Here is an 18,130-nt window from a genome sequence, read left to right as displayed (position 1 = left end):
ATATTCCACATTTTTTTCTAGGGATAGTTATTATTTATTAATTACTTAGCTATGTTTAATGTTGTTAAATATTGAACCAAATTTTATAAAGTAATAAGTAGTTCTGTATTGATATTGTTTTGCGCTGTAGTATAGGTCCTGGTATTATTGATCTAATCGCAAACCACCAAATATACAGCATCAACGGTCATCGTTGTGTCCTAATCATCGGCTTAGCGTCTCAACCTTATTGTTGACTGATCTCTCGTTCCCTTTGGAATTGGTAAACTTTCTAAAATCGCTTGTGCACCGGATATTATTTCCGGTTAATCGATTCGATGACGCCAAAAACCTGAGCTTTCGTGAGTTAGAATTAGTGATGGACCTCTGTATATAACGGGAATCAATGGCTATCAGACTGCCGTAGTCACACTTGCCAACCAGCGGACTACTACCCAACTGAGGACAGGTGGACCATGACTTTGAACATACTACTCGGTGTAGAATAGTTATTAAGTAAAAAAAATCTCATATAAGAAAGATAACAAAGTTTTGAGAAGAAAATTTAGTAAAGCAGAAATGCTTTTTAATATTTTGTAAGGATCTAATTTACATGAATCATGAAGTCGTTAAGGTAGAATCGGTACGTATGACGAAATTTAAGTAATTACTTACAAAAAATTAACTCATTACATATTTAAAACTTTAGTAATAAATGCCAATATTAATAAATAAGGTAAGTACTTATTAATCATTTAGGTGGTACCGTAACTGCAGAGATAACCATCATATTCTAAGGCAGCGCGATGTGATTTTCTCACATTCGTAAAATTGTGGCATGTTTATACAAAAGCGCGGGTTGTCGGGTGCTGGAGAGATGTCTAACAGTACCTACGGCGAAAATTGAGCGTCCGAATCGAGTCAATGAACCGAAACTCGACCGTTAGGCGCAGCGATTCTAGCAGGACGGGCCCTTCTACTTCCTCCTACTGACACACGCAAACCAATCATCTTTCTAGTAGGTAATAAAATCCCATATTTTTTACCAAGATACCTACCTACGGCCAGACTGCAATAGACTGTTAGAAAGCTGAAGGATTTCTTTTTGGTTGCAGCTTTTACCACTCGTGTAATTTAACAGTTACCGTCGAACATTCGCTATGAGCCGTTAGCTTACCTTACTGCAAAATCTGCTTATTCATTGGATATTTGAAAGGCACAATATAATTATTATGGTCATGTACAATAACAGATTTAATATACATTTTACATCTACAGTTAGATTAATATTTATCTTACCAATAGAAAGACAGGCTCTTGTATACTAGATATATCTTGTATCAGTTTTTCCGACCTTCAGACATAGGTACCTTGAAAGTGAGACATGAAAAGCGCCCCATTAATATTAGAGGCATTCGCGATGCGTTGGTTTTGTCCCGAGCCGTCGTTTTCGCAAAACTAGGTCACCACTCTGTAAGGACTTCAGCTAACACTGGCACGATGACCTAGGTCAGGTCAGAGCTGAATATATGCCTTCGCTCCCAGCAACAATCAATACAGCGAGTTTACATGGAGGGCAGGTGTTAAATATTAAAGTTATATCTGAAACATGAAAATGCTTTCAGGACAGCTCAGTTGGTAAGTATTTCTTTTTAGATAATACCAAAACATTATGAAGGTAGGTACTTTGTTGCCACATGAATTTTGCGCAATACAATTTAAAATTAACTTATTGACTTAGCCGTTTTTATCGTCCCTTGTAATATGACCGCAATATGCATGCCTGCCATCCATAATTATGACGAGTGTTGATCATTACAACACAGAATAAATTTGATTAGGTAAGTACCTAACTGAAGAATTAGTAATTGTGTGCGGGACAAGTTGCAGGAAAATATTTCCAGTCCACCGGATTGATAAAATAGACTATCGCGCTATGCTATCAGCATGTAGGGCACATGAATGGCTGGCCTTTTCACCCAGTGGTGCAGAGTGATCGCTGCACTCCTACCGGCTTCTACAGGACGCTATTATTTTCTGTGCTGTGTGCGTGATTTCCACGATTCCACTTTTGAAACTTTCTAACCCTGTGCCGGAGTGAAGCGGCAGGGAGGGGCGCGCGGGTGCCAACCAGAGAGAGGGTACCGACCTCATTGCCCATTGCCACTCCTCCCGCCGAGGCGGCAGGCCATTTTTATCAAAATTCTCCTGAAGACACATAACAATACAACCGCGTGTTTTTATTTTATTTCGATACGAAATTCGGGAAGTGAATATTTAGTTTTACAGTGGTGCATTTATTGTTACTATACCTATTGACTGTTGATTTTAATTAAGATACATTAAAAACAAAATGTATTATATTTAGGGTAAATAGTGATCAAAGTGAAATAAGAATAATAATCATAATCATAATACGATTGAATAGAAGTGCGCCCTGCGTTCTATTTTCCGCGCGGACTCGGGCGAGCTCGGGTGCGAAAAGTGGCGGTGTTCGGGCGTCTCCGGCGATCGCCGCCGCTGGAGGGCGAGCCACCCTGCCCGAGAGCAACAGAGACGGACGACTGTGCTGACATGGCGACATGACGAATGGACTTGATGTTTTTCACGTGGAAATTTCATCCCCTCAACATTTCAAACGTGAAGGCAAGTAGACAGTTTTATACCATTATAATTTATTTATTTATTTATTTATTTATTTATCTTTACATACACCACCATTACAGTTGAGGCACCAATGCGACAGTGTAGTAGCTATATAATATTAACTAGCATCACTTACTTAAATTAATTAGCCCATACACAATGTAACGTTTAGCTCGAATCAGGTAGAAGGTAGAAATAGGTACAAAACCCCTATAAATTCAGCGAGATTGCTCGGCAAGGACAGCCTCCGGAGGTAGGAGAGGAAATCAATATATTTCAATAAATCAATATTTTACCGTGCACCCTGCGCTGAATATATTTGCCGCCCGCCATTTCGATGATGACGGTGTTTTTTTGTGAGAGATATTCGAGTCGGTGTGTGGCGCTCGCTCGGCTCTCGGCGCGCGGGGTTGCGGCCGTCGCCGTCAGTCGTCGGGTGAGCGGGGTGCGACGCAAACGCGGACACGGACTATGGCGGAAGGGCTGATCCTCATTCCCATAAAAGGGTCGTGTTCATTGTGATGCAGATTCTTGAGGTACGTCCTCATATCAGTGCAGTGATATTAAACCTAATTTACGTCCGTTTATCTTCGCGTATCGGTGCAATTGATGTGAATATATCGTAGGTAATAATGCCATTGTGATGACGTAATGTAACGCGCTCATTGGGTGCGTAGTAATAATTCGAGAGCTCGTTTTGCAGCGATAACATTCGTGGTCAGTACCTGTGGATGTGTAGCTATAGCGTTCATTTTGACTTTTATTTAATGCAAAATATGTCTAATTAGATTCCAATACGATGTTTAGGAGGCATTTAGGCAATCAAATATTTTGATCTGTCAATGTTAAAGTAGAATTAACGTGATGCTCATCACTAGTATACCGTACCGTAGTAGTTATACTGTACTGTAACAAACGTTGGTGATTTGATTACTTCAGAATGTATAGCTCTCGGCTGTGTCGTGTCGTGATGAGTGATTTCTCGTTTTTTCCTGCTCGTGGCGTTGCACGTTGTAGTCTCGCGTCCCGCCCGCCGCTAGAGGCGCCCTCGTCTGTTAACCTTGTTCGTAAAATAAACCTACAGCTTCATCCTTTGGCATTGGCTACTGAAAAATAGAACCAACCAATACTTATTATTGATTTTTTGAACTAAGAAATGTCGTGAACGTTTTAAACAATGCATAACTACTGGTACAATTCAGAAAATTTAAATTTTACTTTCATGTTGCGGTGTCTTGCCTGAGACTTTATTAATTACTTTACTTTAGCTATATTTAGGTTATAAAATAATATTAAGTACTTACACCGGTATATTTTATAAATATATTGACTGTTAATATATTCATAATTTAGCTTCTAGATTATGTAAATTTACTATTCTAAAGATGATTCTGCGACCACTACTTATATTAAATAATAATAAAGTTCTAAGATAGCCAGGAAATCATATTGATTTCCAGGAATCCTCTACAACTATGTATGTCTATGAAAAACTGTAGAATACCGGTGCAGCTATGAGGCACTTCAGCTAGCTACCCATTATGTCAGTGAGGAATTTACAGGCGTGTCGTTCATATTACTTACCTATAATCTCATTTATTAAGGTTATGTGCGCAGGCTCAGGTTGTTAGCAATAAAACAGACTGACGATTTCATGAAACAGCAGACACTGCCGGCAATTGTAAATAAACATTTCTTCTACTATTATTTTATCTATTATATTACCTAAATACAAATCTATTTGAACTAACATACTGTAAGAACTTCGCGAGCAATATGATTTATGCTACAAATTGTATAACAATTCAAATATGGATCCTTATAAGACAAAAAAGAGACTCTTAGTTTGACCAAGGATTCCTTTTACATTCTTGTAAACAAAGCTCTACCAACCTACTTCCAGAAAATAATTTAACTATCAAGTAAGAAATTAATGCGGTAAATATAAAAACTGAATTATTTGCAACAGGAAATGTATGGAAATATACCTACAATCAGTAACCTAACTATCTATAATACCTTAAAAATACACTGATAATAATCTAGATGAAGGAATCATAATACCTACTAGCTTTTGTGATTAGCTCTCGTGCAAGCTTCACATCGGCTTTAAATTATTTCCTGTGGGAATCCCGAGATTTCTACCATAAATAAAACGATGGTAAATGTTTTTTTTAATGTCGGTTAGATAGTTTTGATAGTTTAATACACACACACACACACACACACACACATGTCTTTCCTTTTAAGATGAGAGTCCGCAATTTTATAAAAATATATGTCTGATAATTATTATGTAGGTCCTACACTTACTAGAACATATTCTCAATTAAAAATAACGCATTGTTCTTTATGTAGTTCTTTATGAAGTTAGGGTTAATTTTTACATTGGAGAAAATGTGAACTTAAAACTACATTTAATAAAAAGATATTTAATTTAAACCTTTCTTAAACTGTTCTTTTTTTCTCATTTCAGGAACTTGGGCGTAATTGTCTACATGTATAAAATATGAAACAGAAAATGACTATTGAAAAGAAAACAGAGAAATATTGTTAACGTGTTGTTTATGGAATAAGAGAATACATATGTATACATCAGTTGGAAATTGTTGATTTGTTAAGACTGGACTGGTAAATTATTATATCTTCCAAAGAAAGGAAATCAATCAGTGAAAATGGCTTCTCAAAGGTTTTGTCTGAGATGGAACAACCATCAGTCAAACATGCTCTCTGTGTTTGACCAGCTGCTGCATGCGGAGACATTCACAGACGTCACTCTAGCAGTGGATGGCCAACTGCTGAAGGCGCATAAGATGGTTTTGTCGGCATGCAGCCCGTACTTCCAAGCCTTATTTGTCAACCATCAAGAAAAACATCCTATCGTCATACTGAAGGATGTACCGTATGCAGACATGAAATGTCTGTTAGATTTCATGTATCGCGGTGAAGTAAGCGTTGACCAAGAACGCCTAACAGCTTTCTTGAAGGTGGCGGAAAGCTTAAGAATCAAAGGGCTTACGGAAGTAAATGAAGAGAAATGCGATATACCTGCATTGACAAACTCATTGATCCAACAACAACAGACATCGGCGAACACGCCGCCCCCGCAACTACACAGGATACAGACTTACATGAATCAAAAACGGCCCTCGGGTATGCCCTGCGGTGGGGCGCCGCCCAACTTACTGATGCCTCTATTGGGCAATGCTCTCATGCAGCCAAAACGAAAGCGCGGCAGGCCCAGGAAGCTCAGTGGGAGCTCAAGTGACGCACTGAACACGGCGGCTAGTCCCCCCGGAGAATTTGTGACTGAATCTGCATCACACGCCCAGTCCAACCGAGCAGGCGATCAGCTCATTAGAGGATCACCGGAAATGCTTGAAGTGAAAATGTCTATGGATAGTTTCACAGAAGATGGAGCAACTTCCGGAGGAGAGGAGACCGGTGAAGCACTTCTGATTGACGAAGGCGATGATGCGCAGTCTGGCGAAGCACCCATGGCTCACAAAGATTCAGAATCCACAGGTATGTCACATATTTGTTTTAACTTTTTTTACATTTTAACCTGGTTAAGTACTTTAGAGTAGAAAAAATATGTAGTTGAATATTGATTCGCAATCATAATTGCTAAGCGTGAAGACAATAATGTACAGAATACCACGATAATGATGAATGCGGAATTGATGAACTGGCTTACCTGTTGTAAATATATAATTTTCCTTTCCAATGTCCTAACACTGTACAATTTCAGTCCATCGAACGGATTGTTTTCATTTTTTTAAAGGGAAAAGCTAATGGGATATAAGCTTTGATGTTAGGATTTTTATAAATGTGAAAATGTGAAGTGTCGATTGAACAGTATTTTTTATATATTTAAAATATATTAAAAGGGGTAAGTGATAATTGATAATCTATGAAATTATTTTGACATCGTCAAACTTGATGCTTATTTCTTCTATAAAACGACAATAAACTATTGCTTGCTTTTCTGCTTTCGGGGAGAGCTATTAGAGGAATGGCCAGGGGCAAATTCGGTGTGGTAATGGTTTCAATACAATCATTTCTTCTTATTTATTAAACAACTTAAAGAAAGGAACATGTTTCATATAATTATCATTTAACGGGAAATCAAACAAGGCTTATTCCCAATAGCTTTCCTTCATAAAAGCATATGGAAATATTCTAGTGATTAAATCCTATTTTTTAACATTTTTCGTTGATAAATTTACAACTTGAACTAAAATATTTCCAAAATCCTATTAGAATTTCATGACGAACAATCCCTATTAGGAATTTGTTTAGACCTGGAATATTAAATTTCAGATCCGGAAAAAGTCCCGAAAGAGGAAATTCCACAAAATAGCAATCCGTCAAATGGACCAATGCTGGCTATCGAGAATGGCTCCATTAAACAAGAGCCTGCTAATGACACCAACGATGGATACAATGAACCGATCGAGTATAAATACAACCCAGACGTAAGCCGAGAAAATTCTAATTCTCAAGAAGGTCCACTTAAAGAAACCGACGATAAGAACAGAGTAGGTCGTAACTTAAAGCCAAAGAATAACAAAAAAATCCTACCCCAGATGTCAAAAATTAGGGCTCGAAACTTGTTCAATCAGTTATCGGGATTGTCTAACTTGAATCCTGCACTAAACAGCTTTGAAAAATTTCCTCCTGAAACTGTGCTGATGCCAGCTCTAGCGACGCAACTGTTTGCTGCTGAACTAGAACAAAATAGCCTTAACTTCTCTAACGCTGAAGTAGCTGAGTTAGCGCAAACTAACTGGGAACATCGTATATTTCCATCACCAATAAGGAAAAATAACATTGGCAATATCGGCAATTTTCATGAGGAAAATAATGAATCCGTGAGAGACTTTTGCATCAAAGAAGGGGAAAATGTCTTCCGATGTAAAATCTGTGCACGCGTTTACACTCACATCAGTAACTTCTGCCGTCATTACGTCACTTCGCATAAGAAAGACGTCAAAGTTTTCCCTTGTCCGATCTGTTTCAAGGAGTTTACTAGAAAGGATAACATGATTGCTCATCTTAAAATCATACATAAAAATCAACCTAATGCTAGTGAACAGATGGCAAAACAAGAATCTTAATTTAATCATTCAATTAATGTAGTTGTTTTGATGCCCCCAAGATCTGATTTAGTTCCAATCATGAAAACGAAATTATTATGATCGTCAGATCTAACATTGCAATAAACACTTCCCCATATTTCGAGCTCTAATTTTACCACTGCAATTCTTTATTTGTTGATATTAATTAATGATATTAGAATCGTTTGTTGTTATACTTGCCTAATATAATTTTGTTCCATTTCCCTTTGAATCTAGATTCAAAGAGATTTGTTTTACATAAAGGAAAATAATTACTTACTTATTGTTTTGCCTTTATTATTAGCTTGTTACTTAATTTTATTACTTACAAAATCTTCAGGGTACAAAAATTAAATTATTATTCGTGATGATTCGAATGTAGGCTATTTACAAGTACTATTTATGTGCTAAATTATGTTTCAAATTTCACTGAACTGAATTAGTTAAGATTTAGTTGTTTATTTTATTTGTATATCAGTCTTTTTGTGAATTCGACGTCCCATTTAACAAGTTAGCTTCTGTGCCACCAGCGACATTAGCAAATTAGCAATCCATAAGCAGCGTCGCTTGCCTGTCAAAATCTGTCAGATACATACAAGTTACGTCAGATATATGACAAGCGAGCGACGACGCTGCTGGGTTGTTAATTGCTAATGTTCACCGGTGGTGACCTATAATTACAAATCAGATTAAGTTGCAATACCCTTTTAATACATATTAGAATGTATATAATGGGATAAAAAAAGATCAGTAAATCAAAAATTATTAGAGAATTTATCAAAAAGACTAGGGATCGTCACGCTATTGTAGCGTAGTGGTGTAAAAATGCATTTTCATAAAAACTTGCCTTCGATAGTGATCTTAGATGTAAATAGATTTTGACTTCTTTGAAGTAAAACTCAAAACAGGCTATGATTTTATGTTCTAGAGTTTGTTAAGTATAATTTAAAAATAATTTATCTATGATGTTAATTTGTTTAACTACTAAAATGCTTATAGATCATACAACTAGTGAAAATATTTTATATTTTTAGTCAATACTTCAAATTATTAAAAATATATTATTCTCATAAACAGCGAAAAAATGTCGTGTAGGAAAAATATTCAGTTCCTGAATTTATTTATTTTAAACTTAAGCAGAGCCCCAAATTAATGAATAGTAGGTACTATGTAGTAATTAATTAGGTGCAAATCTTTGGAATAATAAGTTACAAATGGATATTTCCAGACAACTTAAATAGATCGACCAGACAATATATTAATATTGAAAAAATATTTACTCTTTCGAAATTATAATAATTTACGGCTATGAAAAGCTACAGTATAAAGGAATATATATAAACTAATTGTAAATATGTATATTCTCAAAAGAGACAACATGAAGAATATCTTTATAAAGTGATCACGGCAAGGTGCTTTGAAAAAATTATAAATTAATGGAATCATGAGATGATTTTATAAAATCTATTCAGGTAGACAATGCCTTAAATAATAATAAGTTATAGTACTTACTTAAAGTGTAGTGTTAGAGGCAAAAAGAGTAGTCTTCCATATTAATATATAGAACCACTGTTTTCTTGGTACAACCATTGATAAATAATTATTATATAGAGAGAAAAATATAAAATGGCAAAAATATTATATAAAACCTAACAACCAAAGTTTCCAACAAAGTAAATTGTAGGTCCAGGAAACGCTTGCCTATTAGTGTGCCTTTTACTTGTATATTGATAAATTAATGTTTATTGACTTGGCTAAATTAAGATGTTTCATAAAATGTTATATATTCATTATTTTCCATTTCAGATGATTATATATAATATATATTAAAATAGCTTTATGAAGCTTCCATAGAAACTAAATCCCTTTAGGCCCAACTAGAATAAAACATTGTTATACTTCTATGTCACTACACTACGTATCAACGTAGTATCATCTCATGTTTTCCATATATGTTGGAATATAAAAGAACGGCGCGGCGGTGACCAAAATCTGTCACTGAGTCTTGATTGTTAAGACTGTAAAAATTCATAAAATCGAATTTATTGTACCTACTTTCATAGACTTTATACAAAAATTATCTCAAGAAATTATTGGTACTTAAAAATATATAAAAATGACTTAATGGGAGGCTGGTAGATTCAAAATATGTAACTAACTTATGTTATGATTATAATAGTCAATTTAGCCAGTGCCTAAACTTCACATACTTACTCGATGTTTTATACAAATGTCAAATGAAAACTTATGTTTATATTCGGCACATAAGTGGTCTAAATATGTTTTGTTTTAATTTCATTTAATGATACTCTTTATAGATGCTACTAAACTTAAGATCATGTCGTTTATTTTTTTGAAAAATGGTTTGTATATGTCAAGATTAAAATATTTATATCATCGATTGGTGCTAAATTATACTTAAGAAAATGTTACATACAATGTAACATTTGTAAGAGGTCAGTTGATTGTCCGGAAAGTATATTGTTTGTTGATACTGTTGTTTTTAATATATCTTGTTTCAATTTAAAATATATAAAATATGTATTTATTACTTCAATGATGTTATTATAAGAACAAGAAAGTAGTTTCAATCGATACTGGTAAAAGAGAATTGCACTTTTTAGTAGATAATATATAATAAAGCTCCTTATATAAAACAGTTAAGCCGCGTCGCTAAATTTGTCTGGTCAGGATACCTCAGGCGATGGACGTGCAGCTCTTGTAATTGTTAAAAAGATGTTTTTAGTTAAGAGAGTATAAATAGAAAATTTAATTCACATATGAATGCTATGTTATATATAAACTACTTTACAATATTCTAACAGAGTCTTGCAATAGGAAAATAATTGTAACAGTTGCGGTTTTGCGTATTTAATTCATCCAAATTTTACATTTTGAATTAATTGCATATTAGTGTATTAAATTATATTTATACAAGTATAACTTCATAATTAATATGATATAGACTTATTAGCCAAATGTTTCACTATATCCGTATTTTTTGTTACACGCACCTAGACAATAGACGACGCAAAGAGTAATATTTAGACGAATTTAGATTTGAAAGTTGCAGTATATAGCATTGTTAATGAAAATAAAACTGTAAGGTGTTAATTACTATTTTTAGAAACTTTAAAGATGATAATAAAAGTTACAGAAAATTTATAACATCTTTTCAATCACTGTTATTGTTTGTTATGTTTAATATTTATTGTTGTTTATTTCAATTTTATATTGTACTCTTTTTGTGAGACCTGTTTAAATTTATTTTAAAAATCTTTTCTTTTGTTTCTTGATTTCTGTTATATTTTGTGTACTTATTATAGTAATTATTTGGTTTGTTGACGTATCAGATACGTGAATGTCAGCGATGGCTAGGTTTGTAGCCAGTTAATCCCAAACTTTTTGTTTTTATGAGGGAATGAATTCGACATTTATAATAGTTAAAATTTAGTTATTTCGCTTCAGTTTCATCTTTGTATGAAGATCGCGACATTGATTGAAATATACTCTTAAAATTTATTATGGCGAGGATAATTGTCAAGGGGTTAGTTAGGATTGATGACTTGCGATGCATCAATCAATGACTTTTAGCAACGAGTTTCACGAAAAGTTGAAAAATAACTGGATAAAATTAATTTAAGTAACGGTAGCAAAGTAACAACACGGGTTATTAGTAAAAAATAGATGTAAAATTAAGTTATACTTAGTTATAATTTTAGTGTTGTTAACAAGGGAGTGAACATTTTGAAATGTAGAAAGCTTTATTAGTCATGAAGACAGGACTGTTCAGGTATGTTATCCTATCGACTACTCGGTGTTGTAGAAGTGTGTTTAGCGCTAGATTATTGTTTAACACGCTTTCTATGTTGCTCAAATTACGCTATGTTTTAAAATGAAAGTATTCGTTCAGTACAAATCGCTTTGGTAATTTAATTTCATTGGTAGAGAAAAATGTTCACACACTATTGAAAGAGGCTGCATTGTTTCATACTGTTTTCGTTTGTTCCTTGTTTTTATTTTCAAAATACTTTATAAAGTAGACACTATCATAAGAATACCTTAGACATACTTACGAGTTTATTACCTCTCGAATGATTAACTCTGAAATCGCTTCAGTCTCGAGCCCACCTCATGTGATCTTAACACTAAGTTAGCCGACATGTAATTTAATGTTTTATCTACTTACAAAACTTGCCGAAATAGTTCCAAATGCAAACACTTGAGTCCTATTATATCATAGATAAATCTTTTCTTTTTTGTTAAATTATTTTTTAATTTATTTTTTAGACAATAGGAATATTCAATTAGATTAAGTTAATTGACTTGACTGTTAAAAAGCAGTTGGTTTAAAAATATCAGTTCGGTTTTAAATATAACTAAAATATTAGTACTATTGGCATGAATGAGCTGATATTGTCACTTATTCGCTCTTTTTGTAATAAAATTAATATTACTTTATGTAATTCATGTTTTTTTTATTCATGATGTAATTTTATCATTATTTTGAACAAATAAAGTGTAATTTATTTTGACTCATTTGTTTTTTTTAATCATTACTTTCTGCATCACAACATACTATAATTTCGCAGTAGATTCATTGTATTTAGCACAATATAACAACCATTAGAAGAATTAAAATCGTGATCAGAATTTTCAGTAACAGACCCCAAGCAGCTCGACTTAAATACTAAATCCTTCAATTCTGTCAATTCCAGGACGAGGTACTCCCGATTCCGACATCAGAGAGGGTCACGTGAAGCTGCGGGTGAACCCGGCGACGCAGACCGCCGGCTCCTCCGCCGCCGGCGAGTACCACAACGACTCCCTCAACAACAACATGCAGCGACCCGCCGCCCGGAGACGGATCCGGAGACGAGCCAACTCCGCCTCCAACGACCCCGCCGAACAACTCACAGAAATGTCCGTCAGAGGCCTCAACCTCTTCCGATACGCCTCCGTCAACGAAGGAATCTACCAATGCACCGAATGCGCAAAAGAGAACATACAGAAGACTTTCAAAAACAAGTATTCATTCCAGAGACACGCTTTCCTGTACCATGAGGGGCAGCAGAGGAAAGTGTTCCCTTGCCCGGTCTGCTGCAAGGAGTTCTCGCGGCCAGACAAGATGAAGAACCACATGAAGACTACACACGACTGCTACGTGCCTAAGGACTGTGTGTATCCCCCCAATGTCACATTCTACAACATGCTGCCCGGCATGGAGGCTCAGATGCCTCCTGTGATAAAGATGGAAGGTATCGGCTCGCCTATACCGACCACGCCGTCACGCTCTTCGCCGGACCCCACGCAGGTATGACTTGAATAACATCTAGGGATGCGCATTATTAAAAGTATTACATATATTATTAGGATTATATGTATGAGGAAATTCGTCAAATGTGCCTTTAATGCCTTAAATGTTACAATTTTAATATTAGTATACCGATTAGAAAAGTTATCGTAATATAAAAGTATTCGTTCTATTTTTGGAGTTAAATTTTAATGAAAGTGTTTTTCATAGATATTTTTACTATTTCCATTGATACTGTTATGCATTTACTATCTTGTTCGTTACACAAAGGGACAATATTGTAGGTATCTACATAAACGTTAATTGTTTAAAATTAAAGGTTGTGCAAATTGTAGACAATAAATAAATATAAAGGCCAGTTATGCAATATTCATGCAATTATATTTTAAAATTTGCAATAAGCTAGTATACCTATTATAGTTGAAGGTGTTCGCAAGTACCACGGAGTAACGCGTGGTATTATGTGTATGTCGTCCCCAAATATTAAAGGTGTTAATTAATTGTTATACAATAGCCTCGAACATAAAACATTTCACCAAAGATTGCTCTAAAACATCCATAATTATGTTCCACTATGTTCTTTTATCTATAATCGGGCTGCAAATTGTTCCTCATTGATAAATTACCTTGCATTAATTAATTAGAGCCCAATTTCCATTATTTAATTACACAAATTACATAAGCAGTTATTCCAGTAGGTGTAATTATTTTGTATATGATATTTTCTGGAAATCCTTGGTCATTAGTATTTTGTGAAGCTTAGCAGAGTGCCACGAGGGTGGTAGTGCCATAGCGCCCATAGCACATTGTTACGGATTTTCTGTATTATAGTTGTTTCTACTATTTGTTCTTAGTTTAGCACCAAGCAGTCCTAGGCATACTAGGACGGGAAACAATAAATCAGAGTTCTTCCATTTGTAAGGGAAAATATTTTATGTTAGTTATTATAATGACTAATCTCCAAGTTTAATTAAGTTAACGTTTGAGAAGTTTACCCATATTGATAGAAGGATCTTATTAAGTAAGTTTTAGGAAAGTAAACTTTTTATGTAAGATTTTATAGTCTACTGGTTATAATATTGAGTTTCTGTATTTTAAGGTTTAGCGCACAACCTAACTGAGATAGTTAATATTTGATTTGGTACATTAAGTTTATGTAAGGTAGTTTTTGTACTTTACGTTCTTGTACATAGTTAATTTTACGTTATTTTGTAAACATATTTTTAATATTATCCGCCGTGAAGGTATTAACAAACACAGTGTGATTTTTGTTTAAGTTATCAGCGCCAGTCACTCGCACAAAATCTATTTTTTTCCATTTAGGACATGCTTGAATGTGGTATAAATCTTTTTTTACCTACATCTAACCTATGTACATCCTTTTTATGTATAAAATATAAAAACTTATGGCCATCTTCTGCACATTTAGGTACTCACATACCTACCTATATTTATCTAAATTTATTTTCATTACTTACCTAAGTATTCGTCAGGAAAGAGATGAGCGTATCGTTTTCTTAGATATTGTAAATCGTTATTTCTTTTTTCGTCTTTTTTTGTAGTATTTTGTTTTGTGATATTAGTGCTAACGTAGTTGGCTTCATATTCATTGTTAATTTTGTATGATTCTTTCTTTGATTTTTATCTTCATAAAACACAAAACTGCAAGGCAGTAAGTTTTTTTTTCAAATATCAGTGTTTTCTTTGTTTTATTATTATTTTACTGTGTCAGAAACACAAAAAAACTTTTTTTACTTTACTATTGTATAAAATATATGACTGAATTAAAACAGACATAGATAGATATATACTTATTCACAATAAATATATGTAAAATTACTATTTTAATTTAAGAGTGCAATGTATAAGATATAATCAAGTGTTGATTTGTTTTATATTTTAAAATTACTATATTTACCTACTTACTACTTAACAACACGTGATTGCAATGATAACATACAATAGATAAATATCTATATCAATAAATATAATGAGTATTAAATAATATATACTTAATATGTATATTATTGTATATCCTACCTCTTATCGTGTAAAAAGGTATTGAGTTCTAATTATGATCATGCGGCCTTTTATAAACTCTATTTTCTATTGTTCATTCAATAATATTTACCCACTAATACAGTTTCAAGAAACTAGGAAACACAAAAATATTGTATTTTATACTTCTATTTTAATTAAATCTGTTAGATAATAAAACGTTTAGATTTTCTGCTATAGTTTATGTATACAAGTATGTATACAAAGTCTACGTGAATAAAGTTAAGTATTTCTTATATCTTTTAGTTATTTGAAAATGTATATTTAATAGTAGCAGATGTTAGAGCTTTAACAACAAATTGATGTAAAGGTGACAAAACATATTATTTGGTTTAGTTTTAAGAATAACAACTGAAGATAATTTCTAATGATGATAAAATTAAATTTTACCATTGCGTAAAATAATGAGAAAAGTGTAACAATACGAGTAATCCAAATAAAAATAAAAAATATATAATAATTGGTTGTATTACTATTCCCATTCAACATAAAAATCCCCATTATACTCGTACTAGCAGTTAGGTACTTATTTACTTACATCCAGTAATGCTTTTTCACAGTAAAATTATATATATTATTATATCAAAGGTAAATATTTTATTTGAAAATACTTGTATCCATATTATGTACCTATCGGTCATTTTCCATCGTTCTTCATTTCAGATTCCGTATACACGTACGAAGACGAATATTGCGCAAACATGCCGATAATTACCCTGGAAGTACTATCGGGAACTGCAAACTATGACGTCATTCCCAAAACAGAGATCGAAGACCCCGAAGATCCAGCACCAAACGAGGAAACAGTGGGCCTCCATTTCCTTACAGAGGGGGAAAGCGAAGATGCTGTCAAATTGGAGCCAGATACAAACGATCAGTCTCACGAGAAAGCAAAGGAGACGAAACCCAAACAGGAACTTTTAGAGTATGTAATGCGAACCGATGGAAGCGTGTTGTGTAAACTTTGCGGTGAGATTTTGAAAAACAGAACGCATTGGTATCGACACAAGTACAAGTTTCACGTTATGCCGCTCTATCCTACGCCGCTGTTCCAGTGCGAGTATTGCCTCGTTTATTTTAAGAGTAGAAAAGGTTTGTTTCCCATTCTTTATTAAATTTCATATGCTTTTGCATTCCTTGCGGGGTAGTAGGTGTCTAAATCCCGAAAAATGCAGACCAAATCCGATTAAACAAATTAAATTTAAATTTCCCGCCGGGAAACTGACCAGAAACCTATGGCAACACAGCTAGCATGCTGCAAATTAATTCGTGTATACATATGCATTAATTGTAAAACCTAACTTACAGGATACGTAGGCCATCTATCAAGTAGACACAGCGAGCTTCTATCAGACTCTAGTCCAGTTCTATCAAATTCACAACTAGTGGAAGCTTTAAAGGAGAAAGGTGATATCAAAACAGAAGTCAAATTAGAAATAGATCCAGAAATGTCAATACCTAAAACAACATTGACAAACCTTAATTCAAGTAATGTTAAAACAACAACAAGAAGTAGCGGAGATATCAAGAAACCCTGCAGGTTAAACAGAGGTAAGAATACCACTGATTTCTAAGTGTTAATGATAGAACAGCTCTTTTGAGTACTCAGAGAATAACAGGTAAAGTTGCAAAAGATGGACAACATTTAAAGGCTAACGTCAAACAGAATTCAGCTAGTTATATCTGCCGCCGTCAGCGACAACACCGTAGCGACGGCGGTAGTAAACCTTCTCCCGGAGCAACGGGCCGTGGATTCGAATCCTGCCCAGGGCAAAAATTGTGTGGTTATACTTAATATATCAACTCAGACAGTTGTTTATACCCATATACTACAGGCTCTGCCTATGTAGTTTGGGGTCAGGTGACCGTCTGTACGATAGCGCTGCATTGTAGGATCGGAAAAGCAACAATAATTTTTCAAGTTAAATAAAATTATAGCCCTGATAGAAGTTCCATCAAACTATATTTCGCGCTTCGCATATAGATGGTATAAAAACACAAATGATATAAATTTTCAGTTGAAAACCCCATCGATCCAGTCGAGCAAGAGGAGCAGCGGATCCGGGAAGAGAAGCTGGTGGCTGACATCATCAGCCGCGTCAAGAAGGAGTGTGAGGCGCGGGGCTCGGGCAGCGCCACACGGAAGGGGTACACTCGACGAACTACAGTCATGCATACTTAGGGCTGGTAATGATTGGAAGTATAGAAGCTATAGATCGCATCCAGTGGCGTGTTTTGGGAGAGACCTAAGATTAGGAGTGGACTGCTATAGGCGGATGATGACGATACTTAGAGCCAGCTAAGAACGTGAGACTTAAAAATAACGACTCAGGTCAGGTTGATCACTCCACTCCCAAAACGAAGTGAGCGATGTTGGGTTTTGGGCACACAATAATATTGTCTTGCCAGATAATTATAAAAATGATGACTTAAAATCTTGTAAGTAAACCACATGGAAGTAATAATAATTATACTTACGTTGTACGTTTAAGTACTTATTACTTCCATGGTAAACCATAATGGTAATGAAATAACCTTATGTACCTATGTATAGTGTAAATTTTATCCAATGTGTTCCTTAAACTGGTGAGGCCTAATTTAACTAGGTATGACACATAAAGTCAATTTAAAGGCCTAGATAGGTAGTTAAATTATGGACTTTATGAGTTAATGAGGATGTTAATATAAAAAAAAAGGCTTCAGGTCAAAAAATTTCTAAACCTATGTAATTTTTATAGGTACCTACCATAATAATTATAATGAAATGTCGTTTAAACTGTATTAGTGAACACCAATATGAAGATGGTGCCCTTTTTATTACTGGACATTACTGGTAGTACGAAGGACTGGGAGTACTGGGACTGACCAACTGTTGAAGTGAGTCTGTTTGCAATTTTTATATTTTGTCTTTATTCAGAGGTTTTAAAGACCTATTGATTTTAAAGATACCGTTTAGCAACTCTGCAAAATAATTATTTATAGAGTAAGAAGGTGTTTATAAATCTGAAGATTT

General features: G+C 34.4%; 1 protein-coding gene across 3 annotated transcripts; it reads left to right on the top strand.

Annotated features, from left to right (window-relative positions):
* The first annotated feature begins 2,993 nt into the window (after positions 1 to 2,993).
* LOC105382469 (protein tramtrack, alpha isoform) lies at positions 2,994 to 17,314 on the top strand. Of its 3 annotated transcripts, XM_038108581.2 has the most exons (5): positions 3,010 to 3,161; positions 5,102 to 6,150; positions 15,781 to 16,209; positions 16,426 to 16,668; positions 17,136 to 17,314. In XM_038108581.2, the coding sequence occupies exons 2-5, from the start codon at positions 5,301 to 5,303 to the stop codon at positions 17,297 to 17,299; spliced, it is 1,686 nt and encodes a 561-aa protein (XP_037964509.2). In that variant the 5' UTR covers positions 3,010 to 3,161; positions 5,102 to 5,300; the 3' UTR covers positions 17,300 to 17,314. The 3 variants fall into 3 exon arrangements, with proteins under 3 accessions (XP_011550661.1, XP_011550663.2, XP_037964509.2); XM_011552359.3 differs by lacking the exons at positions 15,781 to 16,209; positions 16,426 to 16,668; positions 17,136 to 17,314 and adding an exon at positions 6,949 to 12,280 and having other exon boundaries at positions 2,994 to 3,161; XM_011552361.3 differs by lacking the exons at positions 15,781 to 16,209; positions 16,426 to 16,668; positions 17,136 to 17,314 and adding an exon at positions 12,464 to 15,577 and having other exon boundaries at positions 3,008 to 3,161.
* Positions 17,315 to 18,130: the final 816 nt, after the last annotated feature.

The sequence above is a fragment of the Plutella xylostella genome, chromosome 15, assembly GCF_932276165.1.
Source record: "Plutella xylostella chromosome 15, ilPluXylo3.1, whole genome shotgun sequence".
Classification (NCBI taxonomy): domain Eukaryota; kingdom Metazoa; phylum Arthropoda; class Insecta; order Lepidoptera; family Plutellidae; genus Plutella; species Plutella xylostella.
This window is presented reverse-complemented; position numbering and strand designations above follow the sequence as displayed.

Bases quoted from the DNA above. Each gene is read 5' to 3' on its own strand.
- LOC105382469 (XM_038108581.2), top strand. From the start codon at position 5,301: ATGGCTTCTCAAAGGTTTTGTCTGAGATGGAACAACCATCAGTCAAAC. The intron at 6,151-15,780 runs GTATGTCACATA...TCTTCATTTCAG, and splicing joins CAAAGATTCAGAATCCACAG to ATTCCGTATACACGTACGAA. The intron at 16,210-16,425 runs GTTTGTTTCCCA...CCTAACTTACAG, and splicing joins TTATTTTAAGAGTAGAAAAG to GATACGTAGGCCATCTATCA.